The sequence below is a fragment of the Bombus pascuorum genome, chromosome 12 (genome assembly GCF_905332965.1).
Source record: "Bombus pascuorum chromosome 12, iyBomPasc1.1, whole genome shotgun sequence".
Lineage (NCBI taxonomy): Eukaryota > Metazoa > Arthropoda > Insecta > Hymenoptera > Apidae > Bombus > Bombus pascuorum.
In genome coordinates, this window is record NC_083499.1 from 1156761 (window position 1) to 1183126 (window position 26366).

General features: G+C 34.9%; 2 protein-coding genes across 4 annotated transcripts in view; both read right to left on the reverse strand.

The window, feature by feature from the left end:
• LOC132912450 (pikachurin-like) overlaps nucleotides 1-412 on the reverse strand; it is a 248715-nt gene extending 248303 nt beyond the window's left edge. For both annotated transcript variants that reach the window (XM_060969867.1, XM_060969866.1), the window contains exon 1: nucleotides 259-412. The gene's annotated coding sequence lies outside the window, so the exon portion shown is untranslated. The remainder of the gene's footprint in view (nucleotides 1-258) is intronic.
• A 1568-nt stretch (nucleotides 413-1980) lies between these two features.
• LOC132912953 (putative ferric-chelate reductase 1 homolog) lies at nucleotides 1981-24883 on the reverse strand. 2 transcript variants are annotated; one of them, XM_060970796.1, is made up of 13 exons: nucleotides 24334-24883; nucleotides 21672-21898; nucleotides 15469-15791; nucleotides 14414-14505; nucleotides 10199-10358; nucleotides 6985-7182; nucleotides 6615-6710; nucleotides 6007-6163; nucleotides 5178-5404; nucleotides 4108-4348; nucleotides 3898-4010; nucleotides 3097-3210; nucleotides 1981-3010 (listed from the first exon to the last, which is right to left on the reverse strand). In XM_060970796.1, the coding sequence occupies exons 3-13, from the start codon at nucleotides 15787-15789 to the stop codon at nucleotides 2870-2872; spliced, it is 1860 nt and encodes a 619-aa protein (XP_060826779.1). In that variant the 5' UTR covers nucleotides 15790-15791; nucleotides 21672-21898; nucleotides 24334-24883; the 3' UTR covers nucleotides 1981-2869. The 2 variants fall into 2 exon arrangements, with proteins under 2 accessions (XP_060826779.1, XP_060826778.1); XM_060970795.1 differs by lacking the exon at nucleotides 21672-21898.
• Nucleotides 24884-26366: the final 1483 nt, after the last annotated feature.

Genomic DNA, 26366 nt, shown 5'->3' on the forward strand with positions numbered 1-26366 from the left:
AATATACGATCGACAGCGCCACGAGCAAACTGCCGCTGAAATATTTCAAATCTTAGTGATATTAAACGCGTACGAATCGTGCGTATACACCATATGTCGCGATATATTATTACAATTATAAGATTGATTTAATCTTGAGACGATATCTCAGCGAAACGAAGAAAACGTTTCGCCGCGATAGAAAAGGAAGGCAGAGGAGAATGATGGGAAAAGAACAGAGAAAAGTAACGATCGAAAACGTTCGTTTGGTCATCGTACCTGTCCAGAACAGTCTCACGGTTGTTGTTCGACACAAAAGAAAGAAAGATACGATGGCTAGAGAGACTTTAGCACACACGCGAACCCGAAGGTGAAAGGAGCTCCGCAACAGCCGTCGACGCCGGCCGGTGTCTCCAATCGAACTGCGGGGGTTGGTCGATGGTGGCGCCGCCGAGGGACGCTGAGCGTCGCCGTGTGGCATGCGTCATAACGCCACCGCCTTCGATCGGCCGCCATTTTTTTTTTTGAAGCGCGTTACTAACCCCTTGAAAACATTCCACCCCAAACGCTGTTTCCCGATCGGAGCTCAGGAACGTACGGTTTTCGGGTAGCAAAAAAAATCGGTTGGAAATTTAACAATTATAATTTCTTGTATGTACATTAAGAATAAATTTCTTACTAGAATATTAACAGATTGTGGATGTTTATACAGATGTATATATTTTCATAGTTTGGTAATAGAGTGAAACTTACATATAAAAATTAATTTTGTTTCTAGGTTTTGATTATTTTATATATTTAACATATGAAATACGTTTCATATATTTTTCCTTTAAATATACATATACAAAAGAATTAATTTTAGTCAAGCGGTCGTTATCAATTTGATTTAACTATCAAATAACACAAAATAACAGTTATAAATAATATTTAAGGTATGTAATGAGTATAACTGGAAATAGGAAAAGAAATACGTATGTATATGTCAAAATGAAATATGATTTTGGAGCAAAATTTCAATTTTAAGTGTAGTTAGAATTTAAATTATAATGATGGCGTATGATTAATGAACGTCTCGTTGCTATAGTATATTTTCAATATACTTATTGTATAACCTTTACATACATTGGTGTATATCTACATACATTTATATATTTTATCTGCATATTTTGACATATTTTAATTGCATAAACATTCACATTCTAGACATTAACGTTACAATATGCAAGAATATTCTATGGAATATATGAACGTCAAAATCTATTAATTTCGAATGACGCAATAAATAAATATTCGTATCTCATACAAATATTTAATTAGCAATAAATAATACCCCAACTCTACCAAAGATGGAAGATTATATAACACTTGTCAAAAGCTGAATGAATAGATTCGACAAACACATGTTTATATAATACACACTAATTGTACAGTCTATTCAAACCTATTATAATGTACATAATAATAAAGCGTACTAGCGAACAAATTGAAGTACACGGTTAACAATAGCATAACTTGAGCATAACGATAGTTGGGACATGGATACTAAAAATGCGAAACTCCCCGAGGATCTTTCTCTGCATGATATTTTCAATTTGAAAGGCAATGAGAGAGGGTTAAAACAAACGACATAGTTTTTAATGTAAATGAAATAATTACTGGTGATGTACTTGACCTGCAACTTTCACTTATCGTTTAAATTAATTCAAATTTTGTTCAAACCGACTAACAACGGCCTCTCACAGTTAACCGAGTTCAGCCACCGTGTCCTCTGTAGAATCTTAACAATAAACGGATAACATTTCCTATAGAAAACTCGAAACAGCGAAAATAAAATTGTAGTGATACGGTAAGGTTGAAAAAAGAACTTGCACATTGTGAAAAACACTAACAGTGCTTTTATCTACACTTACGTATACGTATCTAATATCGTTTAGTACAATGAATTCAAGCCAAAAAAGTACTTTTGCTGAGTTACATTATTTCGCACACAACACACGATTCTGTATATACTTTTATTTATTAACAATCAATAACATATGAAAACATTATGATGTCGGTTAATTAAGCGCAATTCCATAATACTTCTACAAACTCTTATTTGCACTCATCTATAGAATAACACTTATCGTAGTACAAAATAAATCTGAACACGTGTAAAAATCGAAAATACATATGTTGTAAAAACTAATACTGTAAACGTTACATCATAAATATAGATAATCTGCGTATATCTTACCGATAAAGACAACTTAAATATAAAAGCACCTTACAGACAGAACTCTTTGAGAGCTTCTAACAACAATATATGTGTTGCGAATAACCTCGCAGATATAAACAAACTAATGCCTTCTTTCATATATAGAAAAAAATAAAATATGTTTTTATATTTTATGTTTAAGTTATACTCTTATTTTGGACGGACATTTGTACGAATAATTTGCACGAATACTTATTCAATCAATTATCAGAAGTCAGTCTACCAAGTAAAAGGAAGCGGAGATTGAAAATATGCGACGATATTTAAGGTCGATGGGAGAATATATCGAATCAATGCACTTAGATATTCTACATACTGCCGCTTGTAACATGATATGATATACCATTTATTATACTTCTACTATGAGAAACTTCAAACTATGTACTTTCCAACATTCGATGTATCAAATAATATAATATATATTATCATATAACTCACACTTTGGAGTTATCCCTGTAAACGATAATTTATCTCGATTCGATGCTCATTTACATATATATAAACAGTCACTCGAGGACATACTCAATGCGAAACAGTTTGTAACTTATCAGGAATAATATTCCTGACACAGCAGCGTACATAATTCGTGGTCAAACGAATCTCACGCACAGTTTATCGCTATACGGCAACTTAATAATTTTTAATGTTGTTCGTGAAGGTAACCCATGTGTCTTCTATAGGCGCCAGTACGGTGATTACAATGAGAGCTGCGGTGAATAGGACGATCACGACGAAATATATGCCGAAGATAAATTTCCTGATTCCAGCGTGCTATCGAACAGAATGAGAAATGAGACGGTGAAGATTTTCAGAGATTCTCGGCGCGGTGCGCCGATTCTTATTAGCAAGAAACTTACAGGAGCATCCTGTCTTGCATCCGGATGGACCATTGAACCACGAGAGTGCATGTCTTTCATCGGAAATGAATTCACCCTCTGACTCGTCTGTCTGTCAGAGGCACATCCAACGAACTATAACATACATTGATTTCCTTCGTTACATAACGATCCTCTATAAATATCCGACTTAGTATCAAAGCTGATCCAGATTTAGAGATTTGCCTGTCTCGAAATCGCGCTTGTATAATTAAGGAGATTTTCAACAGTGGTCTGCATAATCAAATATGAAATATATTAGACATGATATGGAACTACTAATTGCATACGGGATCAAAGAGGACTGATTCCACTAAAACATTAATAATCCATGGCGAATTAATTCGAAACTTTATGTCGTTAGTAACTATCTGAATATTTAAAATGACAAATTATAGCCTGTAGTGAAGTAGGAATATTATATAATAATTATAATTAAGGTGAACTTATTTTTCATTTACAAATGAATATCATTGAAAGCGTAGCAACAAAATATCACGGTATGTAACAAGTTTGCCAAGGTTAATTGGAACAATAGATAAAAATGACCCATTAAAAAAAAGCAGTTAACCTTGAGACAGTCTTGACACATTTAATTGTTCTTTTGTAAAATTCGAACTACTACCCTCTTTCAGTGTATTTATTCGACTTCTTTCAAGATATCCATTTATAGATGAAAATAGGACATCCGCTATAGATAAAATAATGTGCATTGCCCAGACTCATACAAATCGAATGAATGTACAAGAATTTTCATTTCGAAATATCAAATATCATTCTTACCGTTAATATAAGGTGAGTTAGAATATGGAATACCACGTAAGCTGCCAGAATCCAGTCAACCCATTCCGGCAGTTTGGCCTTATTTAGTCGGACCGCGAAGAAAATTGCGATTACTGTGAAAGGAATTTCAATGCGTCAGTTAATCCATTGTCCGTGGAGAAAAGAAGTACACAAAAAACACGTGCAGTATGAAAAAGAAGAGAAGCTTACTGCCGCAAATCTGTGCCGCGTTTCCAACGAACCAATGCGCCCAATTAAAAAGAGGTCTTCGCGGTGCTCCTGGGTGAGGTCTCGCAGCTGCCATAAACGGTTGAATAAAGGCTAAGATCGTGGTCGCTAATCCCAAGGACGCGTGTATCACCTCCGAACTCCATTCACCCAATTCGACGAATATTATTACAAAAGCCGCTATTGTCATCGACCATGTCAGTATCATAAAGAATCTGTGCCACTTGAGTAAACAACAGAGCAAAATAACATATTCTTGTCGATAATATTCATTGTATTTCATCGATAGAATTAAATTCTCATAATGAATGACATCAAAGTGAGGAACATAAGCGACGGCGATATTATTATAATATATGAATACTCGAGCCGGATATTAAATAATCTGAAGTTAATAAGTATCCTTCAGCCATCTAAGATACGTTCAATATCATTCTTGGACATCGGCCAAAGTTAAGTGTTCTTTCGGAACGTTCAGACTCTCGAATTCAACAACGTCAAGTACAGTACGCTGTTTAAAAAATGTAGCGTGCTCTGCATACTAAAAGCCAAATTAATAAGTATTCACCGTATTACATGAAAAATATCTAATTGTCGAGCAAAATCGATACGTTTAACCAATCTCAATAGCAATTTAATTCTTGTCATTTCATTATGAACGTAACATTACGAACATATTTATTGTCGTATGGACCGTACGCTATAAAGCAAACAATTCTCACGACGATCGGTACAATTTCACCCGATGTCTCCCAATTAAAATCTGATTACGCAAAATGATTAATGTGTTCGATTTAAATTGCAATCACGCTGTTCGTGCGTCGACTAGTAATTTTCGGAAAGAGCCACCCCCGTGACATTATCAAATTGCCCTTCCATTCGCGGTTCCTCCGATTAACCTCGATCCCCAACTCATGAACCCAGAGACAAGAGCATCGCCCCGTCAAATAGGTGCCATCACACGCAACCTCGGGGTCGTTACTTCCACTGGGTCGAGATCTTACCAGTAGTCCAGTTTATGCGCGGGATTATAGGAAAAATTGGATACTTACGGCGAACCAATGATCCTTCCCGCACAACTGTGAGCTGACCCATGTCTGCTTGTAGTATCTAGCCAGAAGAATGCCGATCGACGCTGTACCGATCCAAGACGCCAACATTAAAGCGCCGTGAACACGAATTAGAATGTTGCTCGCCGTAGTGTAACCACCAACGTCGGATAATAACTTTGCGTCACCGGTCGCGTCATATGCCGTGTCATGGAATCCGACACCATTACCTAAATGTTTCGACAAATGTTTTTTTTAAACGTTTCTCCGTTCTTCAATCGTTTCACTTCGTGTGATAAGGGAGATGGAGAAAAAGAAAAGTTTGAGTAGAGTTCTTGAAAAAAATCATTTCATCAGAAACATGTATCTAGGTTCATTACAGAGTATTCTCAATCGCAAAGTTATTGCGTTTATTTATTTTTATTTTCTTTATTTTTAAGAATAATGATAGATGATTAACGTTATATTTATGCTTTCTGATACCGTTCTAGCATAGAAAGATCAAAACCATCCGGTAATAGACCAATACTTTGTCATTTCACTAATAAAATTATATCTTTTACTTACTTTAAAGTACTTTGGAATATTTAGTTTCCCAGAATAGCGTTAGAAAGGTTGTATAATATATAATTGCCATAAGCATTAAAAGTCCTACTGATATTTGATTGAAATTGAATCCTTCTCATTACCTTTATTTTTTTATTTATTTTGTACCTCGTAAGGTAAAATATTAAATAAGTCTCTTATATAACGTATCCTAATAAAGGTGTCCTAATACTTATGGCCGGCAGAGTAGCTGTAGTATCGCAGGATTAAATGAAATTGAACGTACTTTTTAAACTTTTGCCAGCTGCCACGAGAAGATTGTATGGTGTACTGACAAGGTCATACTCGCGGCCTTGAACAACCGTGGTCTTCTCTCTCCAAAATCTACACGTGATTATGTCATCCTTGATCGCACTCGACTCCAATTGGACTGCTCCTTCCTGCTATAAAGGAAATAGCAAATGGATCAAGGTCACGAGAGATTTCTCGTAAACTGCGATTCGATGCAATCATTCCCACAAAGAATTGATCGGTAACAATGTTACACACAGGCGAAAGTCGGCCATCGCCGCGGGGCTCATTGAATCAAGATCGTATTAATTTCACTTGCTCGCGACTCGCGTGATCACGTAACAGTGACCTCGATATTGGTCGCAGGTAGAAATTTCTTCTTTCTTTTTAATCCTAATTTTATTCAATTCGAATCGTTGGATGTTCATTCGCCGTCGAACGATTAATAAAATAAGTTCAAAATTCGTTCTTCAAATTTGCAAATTGCGATGCAGACTCTCTGATCTTAGCGACCAGCTACAGAATAAAATTTGTTATTACTACGACAGAATTTGGTATTCAGTTCCTATCCTGCTTTAATATGATAAATAATAGGATACGTACCATGGGCTGGCGCATATTACGTTTTCCAGAGTTCCAAGACATGTGTAATGCAATTTCTCCTCCTTCGTTCGCGCACTCAACTACACTGTCATCGCCCTGCATATATAACATACGAAGGATTAAATAATCGTTCACCGTAGAATTACGTGAATTGAATCTAATATTCTACATACTTTCTAAGCCTACACTTCTCTAATCAGTATAACCATTGTTGCATAAAATTTACCATGATTTAAATTAGATATCCGTAATTATTTAGATAGTAAATAATTAATGTAATTTAATTTAAAATAATTTAATTTAATCGATATTTTTGGATGACTAAGCGCGATATGTCAAAGTACATTATTTTTAGTCAACAAGAAATTACCATTTTACTGTCATCGGATAAACCAACAGCGACATATTTACTGTCACGTCCTTGCAATTCAAACAGATATCGCTCTCCTTGAACAAGTACAGTAACCGCAGCGATACAATTTTTGGCCTCGATGCATCCAGCTGGGGTACCAAAGCAATTCTTCGTCGAGCCACATCCGGCGTAGAAAGGATCCTCAACATCTTTCATCTAAAGAATAATACGTTCAAATACAATAACTCGCTGTCGTCAAAGTTCTGAAGAAATTATACGTCGGTTAATACTCAAAGCGTTTGTATGATCTTAAGATTCAAGAAACGGGTACGAAGAACACAGAGATTTATACAGGACCAAACGCAAGTTCTCCAACCGAGAACAGAGTTTCCAGGCAGCTTTCCTAGTTTCTCTAGAGAAACAGAATAATCTTTCGCACGGAAATAGAAATAGAAGTTCCTCGTGTCAATACACATCTCATATCTGGCACGGACAGTGTCTACGTATAATTTAATCTAATAATACGAAAGGATGAACAAACGTTAACACGCAAAGTTAAGAGTAAGGTTGATCCTAGAGCCAATAGATTCTTCAACCACGTTTATCGTCTGGCATGAATCTGGCGGTAAAGTTTCAAGAGATTTCCGAAAGATTTATTTTCATCCAAAATACGAAGATATTTCCGCGGCGAGAAATCCTACACCGGCGATACGTGTGTGCAGAGAAGCAGCTTGCGTCGCAGCCGGTTAATGGAGTAGTTTCAGTCCGCCACTCTGGAAACTCCTCAATAAAGTTTCCAAGCGAGAAACCGGCGTGGATTCATTCGCGTGCCGCCTTTTCTCACGTCGATCTCGTTTCGAAAGTGGACCGGTAACGAGGACGGTACGCAAAGAACACGTCGACCTGTATCTTTTCATTTGTCGCGGAAGTCAATTCAAACAAAACACGCTTGCAGCTCGTATTCAAGATGACACTCGAATCAAAATTATAATTTGAACCCCGTGCATAGCAATGCATACGCAACGCAATGCAATAACGTTGAATGCTCGAACATCTAAAGATATCAATTCAATGATTAATTACAATACAAAGTGGTCACGAATGACAAAAGAGACGCAGATTGGTCGAAATCTCGGAAGGACGGGAAATGTGACGACCGACCTTCAACTCAAACACAGTTTGCGAAACAGAATAATTACGGACTTCAAGAGCTGATTATTACCAACTTCATGTATGTATGTACATTTTTCATTTCTATTAAGCACACCTGCGAGTTCGTCCGATTTTGTCGTAGGAAGATTTTTGTACATCACACGGAATAATTGGACTCGTAATTGCTTTAATTGATCGTTGAATAAAGATAAGATGAACGCGTGTCCGTATTAGCGACCGTGGGATACGCTATTTTTCTGTTTCTTTCCATACTAATACGTTCTTACAGGCAATAAATTTTCATATATTATTTATAGTATGTTTAATATCCTATCGCTTTCAAGTACACGAACATTGTGACTTAACTATTTGTATTAATTATACGTAAACGTTACTAATATATATGAAATAATGGAAAATTAATGGTGAAAAAGAAGATTTATTATCTTCTACTAAAATTGACAGACGATATTCGAATCATTTATCTAAAAATTGTTCAGTGGTAAAATTAGTCATAGTCTATCTGTCAATACGAAGAAGCATCCTAATAAAAAGGGAAGTAAAATTAAAATATGACTCGAGTAAGCAGTTTATCGTCCCCTTTTGTTTTGTGACGTTGCACCCTTTCGCCATTGGACCTGATTAATCCTCGAGGCGCGTTGCACGTTGATGCGACGAAGATAAAGTCACGTAAAAATAAATGAACAATGGAGCAAAAATTACGGGGCGCGGTCGGATCGGAAGATACGCGAAAGTGAACGGCGAAAGTATATAAAGTATAAAACCAAGAGCGTATCCCGTTCGATGGAAATTATGCATTTGTACGAAGCTAACTAGCGTGCAGGTGTGCGCAATTGTGCATACATAATACATGTAGTAGCATATCGTCCAACCAATATACGTCGGAATATGAACTTACTTTCAACTCGTAATTATTGTACACGCATATCCCTTATCAATGTACTCTTTGATTAATTATACCCTTCTGTTTTGTTATTAATTATACCTTCGTGTTTCTAGATACATTCATTCACATATATCGTTAATTATCGTGAAATCTATTTATCAAAAAGTTCTTTAAAAATCAACTTCAAAAGATTTCTAAAATTTCTCTCAAATTTGTAGATAACCATGGTATTGCTTTGTACTTTCTATGTTAAAACGTAATAGAAATTCTTAACCGATCCAAGTAACTTAATATGATCGATTTATTACTTCAAATATTTATTTAGTATTCTAAATTACAACTTCTTATTAGACCCATACGCAACGTGTATGTACATATGTATTAACCACATTGTTGACCTACTGCGAATATACAGCTGTGTGTTTGCATATGAATTAATTTACGCGATTAACGAAGCATAAAATCATTAAAGTAAGTTTTCATTAAAACATTGTTCGCTGTATGAGATAGTGTTTGTTAAATTATATAGAAATGCGGTTATTAAGAACTCAATCTTTTTATTGTAAGTACGGGTATATATCAAAATTATAGTAATAAGAGCAGAATATAGTTCATATTTTTGCGAATTTTCATACAAATTAATATTTTTCAGAATACGATAAGGAAAGTAGAACCTCGATAAAAAAAATTGTTTTACCTACGAAATATTATAGAAAGCATTATACTTTTGATATTCTGTATATTTTTCAGGCTACGTTCATTTTGTGGAATTTTTGCATTTTCAAATTTCCTATAGATGCATAAATATCCGCAGTCCAACCGTTACCATCGTGTATTCATAGAAATACCCTATGGTAGCTGTTAATTTCTCCATAAAATAGCCAATCAGTAATTTTCCAAAAATATAATAACAAGAAAATCGAGTTCATATTTCTGTCATTCTGAACCGATATAGTAAGTATCATAGCGGGTTTGTTCGATCAAAGACGTTCACAATCGTAAACAGGTATCAAAGAGATAGTGGTTGAATATTTCAATGTTAGGGCACGATTTCACTTCGCCAGCCCTTTCCCTGCATAGTCGATGAACAGTCACAGCTATGATTATCGGGTGCGAAAAGCACATTTGCCTCGTGATCAGCGGTCGGGACGTAATGGGACGCAGAATACTTACCTCGTAATCGACGGTCGGACTGTAATAGGGCGGGGTGGTAGTTCTCAGTGTACTGATCGGTGTAGACGAGGTCAATACGTCGATGGATCGCTTGCGAACGTTAACTGGCGGCGATTCCACGCCGACCCAGTACGTACTGTAATCCTGCGCGAACGTGGACCTGCAACGTGGTAGAATAGGGAGAAAAAAAAAAAAGAAAGAAACGATCGACGAGAGTTACGAGAAACATGTATCGATCCATGGACGGTGAAAGGGAAATGGGAGCGTTTCAGCGAAGTACAAATGACTGATAGGAGGACGAAGATACCGTACTGGTATTGATTGCGGTAATTACGGTATGTTGGTTCTTTGAGAGAGTGCAATAGTCAAAGGTCCAAGGAATATCGTGTGTTTCGTTCGAAGCTATGTTACCGACAATGGACACTTCGATCAATTTCAGGCAAACATATGTATGCGAATTATGGATGTGCTCGAATAAGCGATGTGCTAAAATTCATGATAGACGAATTAAGACTATTCGTATTTTTCAGTATTTTCGATTTTGTCTTTTTTGTAAAATTGAAGGGTCTGGACGAATTCTATTGACGAAGTTTATTAATTAGGATGGTGTGATAGACGTGTTAACAATTGTGCTTCTGTGCTTTGCCTTTATTACCGTTTATTACCGTTTCATGTCCTCATTACGGTAACACACATTTGAGACTTTTATCCTCAAATCGGATGATGTAATGAACGACGCGGATATTCTTTGATATGGTATAATAATGGATTAAACAAATTATATGCACATGACCGTCTACGTATTTACTTATAATTAGGACATATTGTAATTAACAAAATGGAAGTATTGCGTATGATCCTAATTTGATGAACAGTGGACTGCGTACGTGAATTATAATGGAGTGTGCTGGGATATGCGATGTTGAAACGAGTTAATGTCGCAGCTTTAGTCAATAGTTTTTATCGATAACATCAAAATGTTACAATAAAAGCAGATGATGCAAGTATTACCATTTATCATTTTCATTTGTGTTAAGTTATTTATACTTTTAATCGAAAGTTTGTACATAGTTTAACACGAACAAAGTTATCTTGCACACGACTGTATTTATTATAGCATTTACATATTAATTAATTACTACTTAGATTTCATATCGTTTGGTAATACCTCAATATGATTGCAAAAATTATACTAAAAACAAAATGCTTTATTAGAGAATAGAGGTACATATATGTAAATACTTTGTGTAATCAAATTGTTATGTAAATTGTTGTTTCATTCGCAAGTACTTTCATAGAGTACTCATAAACAAAATAGTTATTCAGATAACTGTACACGTTCTCGTTTCTTCACTGCAACTAGAAGCATTAACGTAAATAATAATAAACATACTGGTATTCTTAATATCAACTATGTACATTTGAAAGTAGGTAACTAAGCAAATAAAAGGCATACCAAAGTTTAGAAATCTCAACATTTGCAGTTTCTTTCATTTAAAAGTTTAAACAGACAATACACGGTGCAAATGAACTTACAGGTGCAAACTTTTGAATACCAATGAAACACCAAACGAAACTGGAAAGTTTCCCTAATTACATATACAGATATTTCTTCCGAATCGAACAAACAGAGGACTGTCAATTGGAAAGTCAAACCATCTTCGAGTTACTCCGTTTAATGATCCCACAATTACTCTAGCCGATGCATCATAATCGGTCACGAAACGTAGCCAACGTTCCTCTCCGTTTCCGTAAAGGAGGAGAAAAAAAAGGGTTATAGGAACGTCAATTCGTATTCCAACATCTCGACAGATAAGACTATAAATTACGGTCTTCCGGGTCAACGTGATGCAACTCATTACCACTGCAGGCGTGGGAACAAAAGATAACAATGTTGAGAACGAATAACGAGTCGAAGTCTAATGTTGAAAAATCGTTTTGATAGCGTGGAGGAAGGCTTCGTATCGAACTGAGAATCAACGAATGAACGATCTAACTGGACGAGAGTGGACCAGATATCAGACTGTGTTAAAAGCAGAATTCAAACAAACCATAAATTTCTAGAGATTCGAGAAAAATATAAAGAGATTTATTTATATGAATGAGATTTCTCGTTTTAATTACATATACGAAGATTACAGACGAAAAACATGATAAGTCATATCTTCTATGTTTAAAATTCGTTGTTGATCAATTCCTAGTAATTAAAATCTTTTTATTTCGCTTTGAAGCCAAATATGTATTTCTTAATTCCTTTCAAAATTTTCAAAATACTACTCGTCACAGTAGTAAGATCCACAATAAAGGGTTCATTGTTGATACGGCGAGGATATTAAAATATCGTTTTAATAATTATATCTTTGGCTTCCATAAAACTTCGTCCGCTTGTCAGCTACTTTTAACAGGTTTTTATCACATCAATCCTAACAGGTTGTTTTCATTTTCAATTACATCGTACTAAAATGCTTCTATTTAGACATAAGATGACAATGGAATTATAAAATCAATAACGATATACTTATTATTCTCTTCTGCCGTGGTCTCCAAATTAAAATAAGGATCGCTTCGATATCTAAAACGATAACCCGAATCAAGAGGAAAATGAACGAATGAACTACGTAGCATGAACGAGAGTGGACTGATACCGGCGACATGTCAAAAGCGGAATTCGAATGAACCGAATGGTTATTTATGGCTATCGGCATAAATTTCTCGAGAAGTTTTAATGGAGCTCGCGCAGCGCTCTGTCCCCCGTATTAATTGAGCATTCAGAAATAACCGGTGGCGCCGATTACCAGCAGAAAAGTTTATAACGAATGTCCCAGCCGTTTCACCGTTCACCGTTAACCGTGTTATATTGTATTCCGTGCACGGGAGATGCCGAGGCGCCTCCGTGCCACGCGCGTTCGTTCGTTCGTTTCTAATCGTAATTCATACGTGCGACAGATCGCGGCATATTACGTGCGTGAGCTATATACACCGTGATCCGAAGACCGAGTTTTGTTCCAGAAATTGAATGAACGATTCATCGATACTTTGCAGATGAATTCCTGCATTAGCTTTGAATGCGATGAATCGTCAATTTCCATTCGGTTTATTGTATGATTGCAGAGTTAATTTGTTTTACGCGGACTGCTGTAATAAATTGCAATCTGACAGAAAATCGATTCTGTTCTGCTAGTTACGAGAGTTTTGTACTCGAGTATTCGAGTTGCGTTATTTGACTTAAAACTTAGCTATCTATATGTACACGAAGGTGTTTGAACACTCAGCGTAGAAAACTTTTGTATATGTATCGTACGCGTTATGAAAACATTTTAAAACTTCATTAGCACTGTAATAAGGCATAACTTATACAATTGTGATGGTAATACAATTGTGATTGTAATAATGATGGAACGAATTTGATGATGTATACAGAAATTATTTGTCCGTGATGTTTTATTTTATTGTTTCATCGTGTAGATAGTAAGCAATCTATTTGTATCGATTATTACAAAAATCAGGAATGAGTGGTCGATAAAAATGACCAAGCAAAATAAGCGGTGAATATAAAGTGGCGTTTTACAAACCGTGTAAAAACTTGTAATTCATTCGTTACGATGAAGAATATTCCAAATACATCTTCAGGAAAATGTTTCTGAAACATCAGGAAGGATGGAAGGTTCGAGGACGCGAGAAAATATAGAAAATTTAAATGAATTTAAAAAAGATAAAATAAATGGAAGTAGAGGAGTATGAGACAAATTCACTACTAAAGATAATTATAACGCATAATAATTCTATCGTAATTAGGTGTAAATGAAAGAGTTATACAACCTTGAAATGGCAGTATTGAAAGTACAAGATCTCTGAATGCAAAAAGTCGTGATAGGATTACGAGAGGATTAATGTGAAAGTATTGAAATACGACAAGGTTTGATTTTCATGATCTGATACACCTTACTTCCGCATTCTTACAAACCATAGCTCTTGCACATTCAATTGCCATATCGTGGCAATACATTTATTGCTATATATATCATTCAACCGAAGTAAAATAAATTCATTGTGAAAACAAGAAATGCGTACGATATTTAAATACATGATATCATCGAATTATCTGCGATACTTTTAGTCAGTATCAAAATTTCCTAAGGATATACGACAATTGGTAGAAATTTGTGCGAGATTACAAAATAACGTAAACCCGCGAGTGTTCTATCGAATACTCACTTGAAAACAATGGTGCCTTCGTAATTTACAGGTGCCTCCCAGTCAAACTCGAGATTGTGCTTCTTGCTGACGTTCGTGTGAGTCACCGCGTTCTTAACAAAAGGAAAAGGAAAAAGCATTTAATCGTCGTGTCGTGTAGCACTTTGCCTCTGTCCTTCGGGAGCGCACGACAACGTGATTCACGTAGCCTTCGAGAGCTCGCTAACTACGATCGAAACGATCCTATCGGGAAATACTATAAATCATCAAACTTTCTAATCATTTGAAAAGAATCGTATTGATCGCTCGAAGAACACCTTTCAAACCTTTATTCGACCAATATGCTAAATTATTTATTACTGTATCTGACACTTGTGTCGTTATTTAACATTTGTATCATATTATGTAATCAATATACTTTATTTATGTTATCTTATCTGGTACTTTTTATCTCTTATTTCGATTGAAACGTACGAAACACATTTATTTGTTATTAGCCTATCTGCTCCTGTATGTATATTATTTAAGTCGATACGCTTGTTATTCATAGCCTTATCCTACTTATTATTTAATGATTATATAATATTATCATAATTAAATATGACACCGAAAAAACGTAATAACTTTATATTTGTTGATTTGCTGATGAAAGAAAGTATTTTAATATAACCTAGTTGAAATTAAAAATGACCTCCTATTACCTTCCAAAAATAGATAATTTGATTTCAAGATGATTTCAAGAAATTTTATGTGAAACCAATAGAATAACTGATGTTGGAACAATCAATATTTCGAGAAGTCGAATAAATCTAATAAATCGAATCTAAATTGAATGGAATAACATCTTAGGTAATGTGGAAGTAACTGATAGTATGTAATATTGAATTCTAAAAGTGATTTTCTATAAAAGACAGTAAGTGTGACTTGTCGTGTCTCTTTCCTGTAATCCTCAAGAATATATAGTAATTATAGAATAATATTTATTATTTATCATTTTGTCTATTTTTTTATTTTAAAATTGGCAAATATCTGAAAACTTTAATAAAATAATTCATGACACAGTAACATGTTTTTACCTTTATACCCTGTGTGCACTCGACGATTCTTGCCGAATCGGGCAAGTTGGCGAACTCTCCAACGAATTCACCGGTCTCGGAGTCATGTGCAAGTATCATAAAACCCTCGTAGGCAAGACCGTGAGGACTTCCCAGAATTAACCGGACTCTGCCTTGTCCTGCAGCTGGTAAAACTTGGTAAGGAGGAGGGTAAGTTTCCTGCTTCGTGCTTCCAGGATGACGAGGCATCAGATCTTTGCATGAATCTGGCGGTGCTCCAGTCGGAAGACCTAGCGTTCTCAACGAGAGAACGCTTAGGAAGATTACAAACGTTCCTTTCATTACTGTAACATACAAATTTTACACATTTAATCATATACGACCTTCCTTTTAAATTACGAAACTTAATAAATTAAATTGCTTAATTGAATTACTAAATAAGTACTACCGCGATCATACTATATATTACTTGTCTTAAATATACCTACATTTTCCTATTTCTTACAAATTTTATGAATGTGATCATGATGATTTTGATGAACACGACATAATATACGACTTTTATACAACGCATACAATATATTTGAAGCCCACTGTTTAATTCGAAGTAGTGTAACAAGAATTTGCCAATATCAATTCTCCTACCTACGATTTTCCTTCCAAATGATATAAGTTTACGTTCGAACGATGTAAATTCTATCGTAACGCGAATTTAGTTAATCGAGTATTAACTACAGTTCCGTTACAATCCCGAATAAATGAAGTCCAGATAAGTGGGAGTTCTGCAGACTAGTAGCTACATTAATAACGTATCAAAATAAAATTAGATAAGGATTTAGTTGGATAAATTATTGAAATAATTCGCGAGTTTCATATTTGCAATAATTAGACCAATATTAGACGGTCAATCTTTCTCTTCTCTCTTCACACGCTTTCAAATATTTTAAAAAACACCAAAGGTCGCTCTTTAAACTTTCTACTTTGATTCCTGTATTTCTTCAAATTTTTTCTTCGCTGGTCGGTGCGATGAAGTTTTCATACTAATGAACGAGCGTCAAAGTCGTATCACACTAGACAGTCCCATAAACTCATAAGACTAGTTTGTACAAAAGAACGGATACCATCGACGAACTGTCCTTATACGAAGCGGACGCGCATTATTCAATCTACTTTTTACACGTTCCATGCTATGGAATAATTGCGAAGACGATACAAGGATATCGTTCCAATTCCAAGAATATCTACGTGCGCATAAATAGACCAGCCACATTTTATAACGTTGGAAAATTCACGGTAGTTTCTTAGTGACAGAATGTGTGTAGATACATGACTTATACGATTACTTTTCCGTATACGTCATCCGCGACTATCGAACAGTTTAACACTGTGAATGTGAAACATTAGTCACCGCTCTAAACTGACCGGAATTCCCGCTGCTCCATTTCTGCACTTGCTTCGAGTATATTTAGTGCCATCAACGTTGAGAACTTTTGTGCCTCTTTTTCTATTAACCATTTCATAATGTATATAATTTCGTAAATTAGATAAACGATTTATAGAAAAATTAGATAAACATTTATTAATGATTTTCATAAATTAAATACTTTTCATCGATATAACTGTTTCTATAAATTTTTATATATGACAGAATAAAAGTAACTCGAACGAAAATGAAAATAATTTATTCAAAAGTAAAACGTAAACCATGTGGGAATTCTATGATTTTCGAGAAGTACTAAGAATTTCAAACGAACTAAATTTAAAAAAAAATCGATTACTTAGTATCGAAACGATAACTTTGATGTTGCTGTTCATACTTTACCAAGGCGAGGACTATATATTCTAATAAATAAAGACTTGGCGTTTTTCTCTACGTTATAATGAAACTGATGAAGCGTATTTTTGTACTACTTATTAATAAGTAGAAAAAAGCTAGGGATCGAAAATGAGCAGAGAGATTAAAGAGTCGAACTTACAGTTCATACCCACCTTTTAATCCGCTTCGCTCTGAAAACTTGGAAAAATTTTGATCTATGTTATCCTCGCAAGCAGGATACACAAGCTTCCTCACGCGAACATTTTCATAATCTTGTAAAAGAGGATGAAAAATTAAGAGAGAAATTCGGATAAGGAAAACGGGAAAATAAAAAAGATCCGTGCTTCCCTCTATCAAATCGTATAGGTTCGCGTTAGGTATTTTTCTTCATGGGTGAAAAAAGATCGAACGTCTAGTGCATTGGACTGTTGGTTATCGTGGCGCAACTTTATGCGTTTAGCAATACCGTAACCACAGATTCTGCTGTCCAGATGCGGCCATGATTCATACATCAATGAGAAAACAACGCAATCCGCGAAACAAGAATCTGTGCACACTTTACTTATTAGTAGACTGCGGATATTTATGCGAAGCTCACATTTATATATATAAATGTGAATATAATTAAATATAATTAAATATAATTAAAAGACTGGCACCTAAATAGCAATTTCGTTAATCCGTTAAATAACTGCTAGAACTATCTTACTATACTTCTATGCATTATGTGCATTTCATTTGTTACTGCACTTTCAAATTCTCCATAAATACATATTTAATGCAATCTACTTACTAGGTACTCTACTTTAACAAATATTTTCTGCATTTCCAAGAAAAATAAAAGGGAAAGATAAAGAATTATCGCATCCCTCTTTGAATCGAGTAATGCTGTTGCGCGTACCTCAATGGCGAGGGTCGAGCTATTAAAGCTATTGCCTATTACATAATATAACTGGTGCGGTGTTTCAGTGTCGTTTAGGAATGTGCAAGCAAAGAAATCTCGTGGGTCGTCCAGCAGAACTCAATAGGTGAAAGTGAGCGTCTTTCATGCGTGGGTTGCACACAACTCGGCAGTCTTTGAATTGTTGTAAATAACGAAACGGTACACTGGCAATCCACTGGCGATCGCGTTTCTGACATTTTTCTACTCGTCCAAATATTTCTGTCTGTATACACTATTGCTTATATGTATTGAAACACTCCCATATCGTTGCAAATAGAGTGGCTCATGAAAATATTCGAACACTTGCAGACACCTTTTATGAATGCAATTATGCGTGTCATACGAAACATTTCGAAATGTCATTAGCATTTTAATGAGACTTAAATTATTATGGAAATTATTGTTAAGATTATATCGGTAAATTTTGAAAACAATCTGAAAATCTACAATAACATTTATCGCAAACATGTACTTACATTACAGTAAGAAATCAATACATAATATTAACAGTGTGATCTTAAACATATAATTAGTTAAATATGATCCTTCTGAATGCTGTGAGCTATTAATATAATGAATAATTATGTGATCAAATATTTTGACGATCTCTGAGAAGTGTAAGCTTGCAATAAATATGTTGTAATTTCTATGTAAATTTTCAGATGTATTTCAAATCTTATTTCAAATCTTATATATATATTCGGAAGAAAGTTTTTATAAATGTTCAAATATTTGTATCATTTGGTAAGAATATTTCTGAAATCAAATTTTGTACAGATACGATCGTATTCGATGGAATCAACGATGTATAATTGACTTCAATTATATGAATTGCTGGAAACTTAGATCATCCTCTACGACTTTCCTCGTTTCGAAGAAATCATGGTGTTACGCTACCATTCTATCGGAACGAGCAAATGGCCACAATGAGAAGAACAATTGTGTTTTAAGGACAATTACGAAACTTATTTTATACTTACAGCTTGAAACATTCGAGACAAGGTCGATGCTTGCCCACTTCTGTTATGGTCCATTTACGCTATTGCGACAAATCGTGGCACGTGCAAACCCGTGTCCCAATATCGAGTTCGTTAGAATCGGGAAATCTAGCGAAACGTGAGCCATGACTCTATCAAGGAAAACAAAGAATTCCCAACAGACTAATATACATAGATTTAAATTCATCGGACATACTACAGAGAACTCGCGCACTTTTACCAAAGAAAGTTTCATATTAATCTTGAGATTTTGAAGAAAATCCTACAACTCGGTGAATCTAGTAGGGATTTTAAAACTGTTCTGAATTATTTTAAACCTGTAAAATCCCTAAATACTTGAGGATTTTCTAAAAGTCTCGGTCGCTTCGAAATCTCCCAAACAGCCCGAAATTCCAAGCATTTCCATGAATTCCTGATATCTCAAAAACTTCCACGGATCTACAAATATTACAAAATTTCAACCTCCCATGTTCTCCGAAATTCGCGAAATATTTAAAGATCCGAAATTCTTGCATCCCACTGGTTCACGGGCCTGAATTCCATATATTTAGAGTTCTACATATAAGTCCAAGGTTTTCTGTATTATATCTCACGAACTAAATTTAAAATAAAATCTCGAAAAATGATCGACTTTATACGTGAAATGCGTATTTCTTGATTTTACAGTTTTGAAAGCGTAACTCGAAAGCGAACAACAGTTTGTTACCACTAATACACCAACGATCCGATCTCCATAGAGTGAAAACGAAGAGAAATCTTCAAGACTGCATGCAAACATTACCTAACTGAACGTGTACGAGAATTCCAACTACAAAAGACATATTAAACAGCTCGCTGTCTCGCGAATAATGTTTAAGTGTCAAAGAATTTCATTCGTGATAATAGCGACGATTAGAGCGCACGTTTCTATGCATTTACGGAAAATTTAACCTCTCACAATCCTACAATTTGTATCTTATACTAGTTTTCTTCTTGTATAATTATTATGAATGCGGGTCTTCGTATTGTCGCAAGCCTTTCTAATACTAACAACAATAGAATATTCTCTCTCTATGAAACATTCGATGCGTCGCATCGTTGCGAAAAGAGTAAGAGATATTGCAAAACGTCGTATACGTGAGTAGATACGATTTTACAATTTGCGGCATGCCTAAATCGAAATTGTGTTGCGATCTATACCTTGACCCTCTAAAACAATGGAGAACTTCTCCATCGACATTAGCAGTTGCTGCTTAATTGTCAGTTTTTCAACGTCTTTAATTGCATGGAATAGCGGATGATCGATATCTTACTTGCATATTTTCCATTAGGAGATATATTTTTTATCCCACATGTACCTATTATATCCGCGTTGTGACTAGACAAAATGTAAACAGGCAGCGTGAAAACGCGTAATTAGTCAGCCACAAACGTTTGAAAAAGCGAAACGCATATTATGAATACCGTACATTCAAACATGAACATAAGTCATCATGCCAGAGTATTATTCGCCGAGATTAATATCTTCACAATTTCCAACAGTTTATATGTATTATTGAAATAATACAGATACCATCGTGTATGATACATATCGTCGACGATGTATGGCAAATTTTCGTTCAAACACACTGAGTACATACACTATCCCGCGTAAGATTCCAGGCATTTTACCCAACCTATAGCGATAGTGTATAAATATTAGTATAATATATAAATTAATGAGAAAGTAATGGCTAAAAGCGATATTTATCATGTTCTTGTAGAATCACCGAATAATGAACTTAATTATTTATTTAAAAATTTACCGACATTACATCGAAGCTCAATACACGATTGACATAATTGATGTATCTATTGATATTCATTAGAATTTGTTAGATATGTTTGATTGAATTAACGACGACAATTTATTATGAATTTAGAAGAATTGAACTGTGTATTACAAATTAGATTGTCTTCTCCAGAACGTTTTTTTATAAATTTTCATTGCATATTTAGTCTTTTCGAAATTTGTTTACTGTGCTATAATAATAAACTACTAATACAGAGTATAGTCATCATAAATCAACGCATCGTTTCTATTCTACTCATATAGTTCCCTAATTAAATTACGTTATGTCAAAAAATAAACAAGTGTACAGATCCTTTTGATCAGTAGCCTATTTTAAGTATTACTCGTCGTGGTAAAGCGAAAAATACAGGCTTGTGCACGTGTATTATGTACAATAGGCTTAAACGGGCACATTGTTCTTTTCATCGATGAAGTTCGTAACGGGGGAAGCCGGGAGGATAAAAATCCATTCATTAAAAACAACGTTTGAATGACAGATGAAGAGTTAAGAAGCACGGCAATCACGCTTCGCCGGTTATTATCATGTATCATTACGGTATTGTTCGAAGCAACGAGCACAAGGCTTCCCGCGTTGCATTTTGCCGCTCGTTCCGATATTATACACACGCGCGCACGACAACGCTGCTGCTCACCCACCGATCTATAGATCGTAGTTCGGAGAATGCACAGTATTACATTGTGACCGAGTTAACATAAGGAATTGCGCTTTCGTTCGATCCCGTAGCTATCACACGAGGGAAAATTTCTAACAGCGAAATGGTACTTTCTGCGGCAAAAGAGACAATTCAATTTCCTTTCTTGCCTCTCCTTTCGTTTTTTATCGTCATTATCGTTCGATATGATTTACGATTGAAAGTGCACGTCTGAAATGAAAAACGAAGAAACAAACTGAATGTTATTGTGTATAATGACTAGAAAGAGTATTGAGAAAGTATTTTCTATGTTAAATATTTCTATTAGAGCTCTCGTTTCTCTGAGATTAACTCATTTCGCGGATAACAATTTTTTACATTCAGATTAAGATACTTTATGCAGATTAAAGTATAACGCTTATGTAGATTTCAGGTTACAAAAAAATTTAATATATGAGTGAACTTAATCTGTGTCTGAATAAATAAGAAACAACGATGCGTAAATATCTTTCTCTACCTAACTATTTGTATTTTACACCCTAGAAAATACTTCGATGTATACATCTTTTATTTCGCAATTTCTTTCCTTATATATCAACTTCAGAAGCTTATAATTTATTTTTTGTTTGAATATTACATAAGAATGAAGAGCGAGGTATAAATAAGTTGATGCAGGCTTTGAATATTCTTTAAAATATCGCCATTTTCGACACGTGACGCAAAACATTGCCCTATACGAAAATCCAAAAATAAAACTCGCACAAAGATACTACACGGTGCCTCTATCGTGTCGAAAGATACGTGCTCTTATGAATTATACATAATGGAATAGCATATGAGTCAGTTGCGTGGTATCACATATTACACGTCATTTGTGCAAATAAAATATCATTATATATCATTTATCTTCCATTTGAATTCACTCATTAGTGAACTGAAAAAATCATCAAAATTGTATAAAACATGATCAGAGAATAAAAATTAATACAAAAATTAGTTAAATGGAAAATATTTATGATTCGATGGACATTTTACATTCGAACAATAATTTTATACATCGAAATATTCCACAATTTCTGATAGAATCGAGTAGTAAACTAAGTGTTTGGCGAACATGTAGCCATAGTAACGTTACTTTCCTGTCCTAGAAATTCCTCTCTGAGCGATCTAGATTCCTACGTTAATATGTCAAACCATATGTTAATATAATATTTTATGCGTTCATTACTTTGTTCATGTATACCCGCGTTCGTGTCCTAGAAATTCCACGCTGAACATTGTTCGTAGATTCTTCTGTCATTAGCACGATATACGGCGAACTAATTTATTACGCGAGCAGACTTAAAAAATATTATCAACAGCTACTATTAACAAACATAAAAACATTAGCTGGAATATTATTTTAAACTTATGCCGATTTTACTATTTATGATTTAAAAAATTTAATCAACCTGTTTATTAATATAACAGTTTAATTAATATAATATATTTATTTGTCCAATAAATCAAATTAGTTAGGTAATATAATTAGTTAACGTCAGAATAAATTACAATTATGCTAAAACGCTATTCGATAAATTATTATAAGTTGTTTCCAACTATTAACAATTGACTTGTTCTTTTCAGTACACATTATATCGAAGCATTAAGATTCCGTGCCTTTATAAAATATTCAAAAATATTGCTCGCGATTCGGAAAATCATATTTTAGAGACAAAGTTAAGGTTCCGAAACGCTTTTAAAAATAGATCATCGAAAAGAAGTTGGAACGATTCATTTTAATGCTATCCGATGCACTACTTATCGATAATCGATTCAGAATCAGTTACCAAAGGGACAAAGAAAGAAAGTTCGTTGAAACTTCCAACACAAGGTTAACTTTCTAAAACATCACCGAAGCGCTTATTTATTAATTGCATTGGTAACATTATGCGTCGAAACAAAATCGATTTCGCGTAATAATTCAACGTTTTCATTCTTTCGACGAAGCGCCTGTGCACCGTGCCACGTGCAGGAATATAAAAACGTTCTGGCTGGTGACAGGTGCACCAGAAAACTTGTTTTTTAAGCAGTTCCCATAGAATATGGAATGAACCACAACTGTATTTGTCATGGTTTTATTTTACCAAGAGGCGTCTTGAAACTAGTCACTTTTTTGTACGAGTACTCTTTCCATCAAATAAATTTCGCGTGAAATTTCATTTTTATGTCAAATGTCGTGCGACCGATGGAAATCTGTCATCTGTATGTTACGCTAGGATCGCGACTTTCGCATGCTGAATTTGGTCAATGGACCGCGTTGAATCTATCCATCAATAAACCCCATTATCGATGAAACAACCTACCATTGGAAACGCCCTAAATAGAAGTCGAATGATTCTATGTTAACAAATGCAATACATCTTAGATAATTAAAAGGTGTTTCTACCAAACATTGTTAGAATGTCTTATGAATTTAAATAAGAAATGAAAGTTGTATAAACATAGATCATTTGAAGCTTCAGTAAGAAGTTGTAAATAGACTCAAATGTATATGCCAATTTGTATTTATCACAGTTTATGAAGAGAATTATTTGGTCTTTTCAATAGCATAACACATCTAGAACTAACGTTTCTCTTGTTTCGTATCCTTAATTGCGAAATAACATCTCGAGATTTGTACTCACGGTGCTTCATACTTGCTGATTTTCTCTCGTCAACTTCAATCTTATGTTGTGTATTGAGTTAAATCTACAGCGTAATAAACACGCAGTCGGCAAGGCGTGAAGTCACGTGTAGCGGAACTCCGGTGTACATATAGAATCCTCGTTGATCCTGGCGAGGGAACACGCGCGTCATAGATGCATCTTCCAACGCAAAAAAACCAATAATTCACCGAGTCATCGATCACCACAAGAAGCAACACAATGTCGGCGATTCTGGTCTCGCGATCGAATCCCAAAGTGAAAAGGTTAATCTGTACAATCTACCGAGTCAAACCGGTGTCATAATATTTGTAACCGAAGATCATGAACTCAATCTGTGTACGCGGTCAATCTCTGCGAATCTTTCTGCCACCTATGCGCGCCCCCTTCGAACTCCTTTGCACGCGAGGTTACGAGAAGAAAAAGATGTTCACTAAGTTCGGTTAGGTCAAGTGTTTCCCCGACGTAGTCTCGAGAAGCACTTGTTGATTCCGGACGAGCATAGTTCTGACCAGCACGCTGAGAACCACACCTTACGAGAGACTGTGTAGTGGATATACGGATCGAGTTGAAAGGCCCGTGAGACCACATCAGGTCCGTACCTAGCCAACGGAACCCGTGTCATGAAATCGATCCACGCTCTTTCTGATCCTTGTTTACACTCTAAACAATGAGCACACACGATTAGTTATGCGACATACCAGCATGTTGAAAAGAAGAATATAAATAAATAGATATAATAATAGGAATGGTTCCCTTATGTCAAAATCATAAATATATAGATTTTCAGTTTAGTGAAGAATTGAGTTAAATTCTTTTCCTTTTCTTTAACTTTAATACATAGATTAAGATTATGAATGTAACAATGTAACAACGATAATTATACTGTAATTTTAATTCATATTTTCAAGAATTATCTGGTTGCAATATAATCAACCGAATCACATATTCATGATATTAATATACAAAAGACGATATAATATTGTCAATGAATAAAATTGTATACATTTCATTATCTGTAAGACAAACTACTATTAAATATAAATACAATACATTATATCCTTCCATATGCTAATTATAATTTGTTGTACATACAAATTTTTTCTTTATGTATCTGGTTCGGTCATTTTCTTACTCGCATTTGACTGAACTATTTTTCAATATACAGAAATAATTATCAACTTGATTTTAAATACCTAGAGGAAACGCCAAGAAAAGATTAAAGAATGTGGCGAAGCCATACCTAGACTTCGACGTTGCTGTGTATTAATGCTGAACAACAGTTTTAGCTTTTACTCTACGGATCGGGGATAACGGAGGGAAGGCACGACATACCAAAACACCGTGTCGTGATCCCAAGCGAAACTTAAGAAGAAACTATCAAATATCAAGGTGAAGCGTACGAGGACAAACATCCAATGACCAACAAATTATCATGAATGATTTGAGCAAGTGTAATTCCTTACTATACACAGACTTTTAATACATAATTATATTATATATTAAAATATAAATCCAGCTAAACCATTAAGTATTACATACATATAATCTAATAATAAATGAAACATTTGCATTGTCAAGTTAATTTAATTTGCTTTTAAACATCTTTATTTCGCAACTTCAGAAATTAATCGTTTTACAATACTAAATAACTATAAAGATATCGCTTAGTTTAATAACATCATCTAGTATTGAAAATGTTTAATATAATATCTGTCGATAGTGAAACGGTATAGATAAATTGAAGGGAATATGTCCAAGAAATAAATTTGTTTAAAGACCCGTTATGCCCGGCAGTGAATAATTAGTAGGCACTCAGCGTACTTGTTCAAAAAGTCATTCAAACACAGTGGTCTCGAGCCGTTCCTGAGCCGTCGTAAAGAGAGAGGGACTAACTACTTGCCTACAAAATGGGGGTTTGGCGTACCGTACGTTCACCGTATGGTCTTCACCTGAGTTTTATCGACGTTCCTCCTCGTTTTTCTCGTTCCCTCTCTTTTCCTCGTTCCAATGAT